This window comes from Brassica oleracea, chromosome C2 (genome assembly GCF_000695525.1).
Source record: "Brassica oleracea var. oleracea cultivar TO1000 chromosome C2, BOL, whole genome shotgun sequence".
NCBI classification, from domain to species: Eukaryota; Viridiplantae; Streptophyta; class Magnoliopsida; order Brassicales; family Brassicaceae; genus Brassica; species Brassica oleracea.
Window position 1 is genome coordinate 11,343,659 of NC_027749.1, and position 6,763 is coordinate 11,350,421.

General features: G+C 38.9%; 1 protein-coding gene across 1 annotated transcript; it reads right to left on the reverse strand.

Annotated features, from left to right (window-relative positions):
* Positions 1–213: 213 nt before the first annotated feature.
* On the reverse strand, positions 214–2,982 carry LOC106321921. Its single transcript, XM_013760134.1, has 3 exons — positions 2,198–2,982; positions 608–660; positions 214–505 (listed from the first exon to the last, which is right to left on the reverse strand). The coding sequence occupies exons 1-2, from the start codon at positions 2,871–2,873 to the stop codon at positions 653–655; spliced, it is 684 nt and encodes a 227-aa protein (XP_013615588.1). The 5' UTR covers positions 2,874–2,982; the 3' UTR covers positions 214–505; positions 608–652.
* Positions 2,983–6,763: the final 3,781 nt, after the last annotated feature.

Below are 6,763 nucleotides of genomic sequence, written 5' to 3' on the forward strand. Positions count from 1 at the left end.
AGTATTGTTTATAAAATTTTATTAATAAATACATTATGTCCTTTTTATTATATGCTCTAAGAGATTGTTTGGGTACCTTGTCCTAAGAACCAAACAAGTTTTACAAATCACCATTTAATTTATCTGCTTGTTTCATTTTGTTTTCCATTTCGTACTTCTCAACATCAAACATTCAGCCTTTGAGATTTGTCTAAAAGCCAAGATGCCAAACCAAACCATAAATCTATGAGTTCTTTTATTTGATTTTAACAATAACTAAAGACAAATATAATCTAAACAGACTTGACACTCAAACTCTCAGACAACAAGGAAAACCTAAACTACCACACTTTATTGAAGTTCAGAATCTTTTTCTTTCATAAAAAAAAAACAAAATAGGTTTCAGTAATCATACAAACTCCATGTTTAATGAAGAAACTCCAAATCACCCTGAGATCGCTAAAGATAGAACACACAAACACTCCTCCCCGCTCCACGCGCTAAAACTCTAACTTCATTTGTGTACCTTTTCATTTCCAAAACAAACAGAAAAAAAGAATAATCAATAACTATATTAATGTTCCGACAATAGCTCTAGAAGATGGTTGATGTTAGCTTTTATCTTTACCTGGATGATGTAAAGAGTGCGAACTTGTCCAGGCCCTAACAAGCATTACTCATCTGTAATAGAAACACATGGTAATGAGTACCAAGAAATTATTATTTGATCTTTTGATCATAGAACCACCATGTTTACTTGAATTTACTGGAATAATCCTTTTCCACAAAATACATTTCAAGACTTGAAGATACACAAAGAGGAAACACTGAATAAACCAAGCAGATAAAACGTTGCTAAGTATCATACCGTATAATGAATATAGCAAATGGATTGTTTAGCCTTTTTTACCTTATCATATTGTACATACAAATTCACTAGGTAGCTTCCAAAGCGAAATATTCAAGGACTAACACCGATGATCGTCTTGCTAAAGTATCAATCTACGGAACTCACTAACTCAGTATCTTTATTTGACAATTTTATCTGAAGCAAATGCTACATCTTCATTACATATGATAACTTTACATATAGATACAATTTTCTCTTCATGTAAACCCAGCCGTATTCAATCTACAAGTCCCCATGCCTTTCTAGAAACATCCCACTACTGTAACGTTTCCTAGTCTGGATCATAGCAAACAAAAAAGAACAAAAGCATCTACTTACATTGAAGATTCCTTTCAGATTTTATGACTACGGCTATCAGCTTTATACATTATTGTCGTCATTTCCCAATTCAAGAATCAGGATTAGGCCTGGGCGTTTTTAACTCAACCCGAAGTACCGACCTTAACCCGAACCGGAAAAACCGAAACCGAAACCGAATCCGAACTGTTTTACAAAAATATCCGAATGGGACTTTATGAGCTTACTACTTTGGACTTTGGTTATAACCCGAACCGAACCGAAATCCGAATTAGGATCCGAAGATATCCGAAATTAGTTAAATATGTTAATGTTTTTATATATATTAAGGAGATTTAGACATTTTAGAGTATTCAAAATATTTTTGTAGTTTGTTTTATTTGTTATTTTAAATACTTTTTAGTTAATTTAGATAGTTTAACTAATTTTTAATTAGATTTGTAAATAATTTATATATTTTGAAATTTTTTTGGTCAATTTTCGAGGTTTTTAAAAATATATTTTTGTACGATTTTAAACATTGGTTAAATCCGATCAGAACCGAACCCGAAAGGAACCGAACCGAACCCGATCCGATAATTAGTAAAAACCGAATGGTACTTATGAGCATAACACCGAAAATCCGAATCACCCGAACCGAAACGAACGCCCAGGCCTAATCAGGATACATGGGTAGCATGCTAACTACTATCAACATTCCATCAAATTAAACCAACAGAGAGACATACAAAAGAATCAAAAGCACATAGAAAGATTCATACTCAAGGGGCAATAGCAAGTTTCTTCCGTACAATTAACCATCACAAACCTATAGTATTGTCAAAATGGAAATAACTCAGCTCCAGAAGGATACACTTTCACTAAATCAACAAAGCCAAATTAATTCAAGTGACAATCTCTCACATATTCAAATGATTCACAACACTCAGTCCTGAGCCTAATCTAACATGTTAACAAAACATCAATGAAAACAAAACACAAAAGGAGCTCATCAATCACTAAAGCACAAACCTTTGATATGGTGGTGTTCATGACGAGCACCAGCACCAGCACCAGCAACATCATCTTCATCATCATCCCCACCGGTCTTAACAGTAACAACAGGCCCAGGCCCATCACGATCCTCAGGGTACCTCACCACGACAACAGGACAAACACAGTGGTGAAGACAGTAATCACTGACAGACCCAAGCTTCCCATCACTCCCTTTCTTCTCAGCACCAAACCCTCTACTCCCCATGATCACCGCACTCAAACCAAGCCTCTCGATCTCAAGGCACAGCCGCTCCCTCATATCGTGATCCTTCACTATATGGATCTTATAAGGAAACCCGCTCTCCTTCAACGGCTTCGCCAGATCCGCCACCTTGGACGCGGTGAAGGCGTCGAAGTCCTCCTGGCTAGGCTGATCCGACGGATTTTCCTGGGTTTTGAGGGGGAGCGGGCCCCAGTCGGCGCCGAAGAGGACGGAGGTGGGGGAGACGTGGAGGATGACGACGGCGTCTCCGGGGCGGATGTAGTGATCGACGGCCCAGCGGACGGCGAAGGCGCTTTCTTCGGAGAGGTCAACGGCGACTCCGATTTTACGGCGGGAGGAGGGGGTGGAGGAGGAGTGGTGGTGGTGAGGGGAAGGTGGGTGGTGGATCTTGATGGTGGGGAGCTGAGGGTGATCGGGATCTGGGTTCATGGTTTCGAACGAAGATGGTGTCTTTGATCGCTGCGAAGTGATGAACAGAAAGAGTGAGAGAGAGTTTTTGAATCAGAGAGAGGAAAGAGGAGGAAGAAGAGAAGAAGAGAAGAAGAGAAGAAGCGTGTTTTCTCGATTTGTTTATTATTATTACTTTCTCGAACTTTCTTCTTTTCTAACATTAATTAATTTGGTTCGGTTTCCAGCTTTTGGTTTGTGTTCGATTATAAGTTCGGTTCAATTTGATTTTTAAAAACTTTACAAAATGGTTGTCGATCCAGTTCAGTAGTTGGTTAATTCGATTTTTTAAGTAATCCAGTTTCCAATGAACTAACCAAAAATTTCAAACCCACTTTAACCAAAATTATTTAATAATATCCGAGTTAAAGTCTAACCGAAACTAAAATAAATAGTTTTTAATCAACAGAATTTTTAAAACTGAACCGAAAAGTTTGTGAATTTTATTTGATAAAATTTTATGCGAATTGAACTAACAGAAAAAAGAACTACCGGACTGAACCGAACCGCACGCCTAAATTAATATACTGAAAGCATAAGGAATACATAAATCAAAGTTATAACTTATAACTGGTTGCTATGCTAGTTGCATTGACTTCTTCAGTTCTATTATTGCATTATATTAGTTTTCTCTTTTGGAATCCAAGCCCGACCACCCACGGCTAATGGGGCCACCCACACCTGCTCATTCGGCTCATGGACTGTTGGAGATAAACTTGAAAGATAGCTTAGGAAACAAGCTATCATTATCCTATTTAAGTTATGTTTTAGATAAAGATTGTTTTACTACTAGATTAGGAAATATTATGATCTATATAAGGAGATGTCAACTTGTGACATAACTTATGAGTTTGAGAGATCATTGTGTGAAAGCTTAAGTTTTGAGATATTTTCTTAAGCTAATAAGAATTGAGGTATTTTTAATTGATCATTGAGTTCTATAATTGGTATCAGAGCTTCTAGGATTCGATCCGAGCAAACAACATACGAGAACAAAACAAGACACAAGGTATGGGCGATATTACAACAACGATGGCAACTTCAAAACCGAAAGAAGGAGGTCTTTCGATCAAGTGTCCGATGTTAAATTCAACAAACTACACTGTGTGGGCGATTCGGATAAAAGTGTTACTGAAAGTCCATAAGGTTTGGGATGTTATTGAAGATGAATCTGTCGATATTGAAAAGAACGATATGGCAACAACTATTCTTTTTCAATCCATACCAGAGACACTAATCTTACAAGTTGGAGAATTGAACACAGCAAAACAGGTGTGGGATGCTATCAAAACACGGCATATGGGAGCCGAAAGAGTTCGAGAGGCCCGTCTATAGACACTAATGGCGGAATTCGACAAACTCACAATGAAAGAAAGTGAAACCATTCATGATTTTGTAGGAAAACTTTCAGAGATCTCATCCAAGTCAACCGCTCTAGGAGAAAACATTGACGAGACCAAGCTGGTTAAAAAGTTTCTTAAGTGCCTACCACGAAAGAAATACATTCATATAGTTGCATCTTTGGAACAAGTACTTGATCTCAAGACTACTAGTTTTGAGGACATCATTGGACGTCTAAAGACCTATGAAGAACGTGTTGCAGAACAAGATGAGGACACACAAGACAGCCAAAACAAACTGATGTATGTGAATACAGAAGCACAATCTAACCAGTATCATCAACAAAATTGTGACTCTAATGGCTATTATAGAGGAAGGGGACGCGGTGGTCGCTACTTTAACAGAGGAGGAAGAGGTAGAGGTCGAACTTTTACCGATTTTGATATGACAAAGATAACATGTTATAGATGCGACAAGAATGGTCACTTTGCGTCTCATTGCTCTGATCGCCTACTGAAGTTACATGAAGCATCTGAGACTAAAGCTGATGATACACGTGAAGCTAAAGAATTAATGGTTCATGAAGTTGTCTACCTCAATGAGAAAAACGTCAATCCACAAGAATTTGAGACAAGCTTGGACAAGGATAATATCTGGTATCTAGACAACGGCGCAAGCAACCACATGACTGGAAATCGAACCTACTTCCAATCAATAAACGAAGCTATAACTGGGAAAGTAAGGTTCGGAGATGATTCGCGCATCGACATAAAAGGCAAAGGATCGATTATGTTTCACAGTAAATCTGCGGGGAAGAAGATCATATCTGATGTATATTTCATACCAGAATTGCGAAGCAACATTATTAGCTTGGGACAAGCTACAGAAGCGTGCTGTGTTGTGAGAATGAAAGATGCCTATCTCACTCTGCGAGACAAGGAAGGGAGACTAATAACAAGAGCTCAAAGATCGAAGAACAGGCTGTATAAGGTAGTCATTGATATAGTTGATACACAATGCCTTCAACTAAAGTGCGTAAGTGAATCTGAGAAGTGGCATGCCCGCCTTGGTCATATTGGGCGTGACTCGATGAGTGTGATGATCAAGAAAGAGCTAGCTATTGGAATACCAAAGATGAATGTGGAGAAATAAACTTGTTCTTCGTGTATACTTGGAAAGCAATCAAGGAAAACGTTTCCTCAAGCGACTACTTACCACGCAACAAACCTATTGGAACTAGTACATGGCGATCTTTGTGGTCCAATCACACCTCCTACTCCATCCAGGCTTCGATATATATTTGTATTGATTGATGATCACTCCCGTTATATGTGGTCAATACTTCTCAAAGATAAGGCAGAGGCTTTTGAGAAGTTCAAAAGCTTCAAGGCTATAGTTGAGAAAGAAACTGGAGCTTCGATCAAAAATTTTAGAACGGACAGAGGGGGAGAATTTACTTCAGGCGAGTTCCAAGCATTCTGCGAATCCTCACGGATCGTAAGACATTTGACCGCCCCATACTCGCCACAACAAAACGGTGTGGTGGAGCGAAGGAACAGAACTCTCCTAGGAATGACCAGAAGCATTCTAAAGCATATGGAGATGCCTAACTACCTATGGGGAGAAGCTGTGAGGCATGCAACGTATCTAATTAATAGGGTAGCAACTCATGTTCTAAGTGTGGCGCCATACGAGCTCTTGAAGAACAAACGACCAAACATTGAACATGTTCGAATATTTGGATGCATTGCGTATGCAAAGATCGAACGCTTACACCTCAAGAAGCTTGATGATAGATCACACATGTTAGTACATCTTGGAATAGAGCCGGGGTCGAAGGCATATAGACTACTTGATCCAGTTAATCACAAGGTAGTGGTGAGTAGGGATGTGGTTTTTGATGAAATCAAAAGTTGGAACTGGAAGAAGTGCATCACGGATCCTGAAGAAACAAGAGAATTTGCCATCTCTTTTGGAGATTTTGAGAACAGAGGTGTCGAAAGAAACAGAGGTGTCGAAAGGAACAATGGTAATCTTGTGGAGCAAGGTACCGGAGTGGTAGGAAACGACCAAACTAACATCGAATATAGTTAACACACAAGAAGGAGATGAAGGTAACGAAACAGAAGACGATGAAGAAAAAGTAAGCTCTTTGCGAAGGTCCATTAAGAGAAAAGAAAAGACCAGGCTACCTTGATGATTACATACTACTTGCTGAACTTGATGGAGAACGCTTACTGTTGACACTGAATGATGAACCATGGAGTTACAGTGAGGCGAGTGAGCTGAAAGTCTGGAACGATTCTTGCGACGATGAGATCAAATCAATCATCAAGAACAAGACATGGGAACTAGTCGATCTTCCAGCTGGTGCAAAAGCCATAGGGCTTAAGTGGATCTTTAAGATAAAAAGAAACGCAGACGGAAGCATCAACAAGTATAAAGCTAGATTAGTGGCAAAGGGTTATATACAGAGACATGGCGTTGATTTTGATGAAGTATATGCTCATGTGGCACGAATAGAGACTATA

Coding starts and splice junctions, on each gene's coding strand:
- LOC106321921 (XM_013760134.1), bottom strand. CDS start 2,873: ATGAACCCAGATCCCGATCACCCTCAGCTCCCCACCATCAAGATCCAC.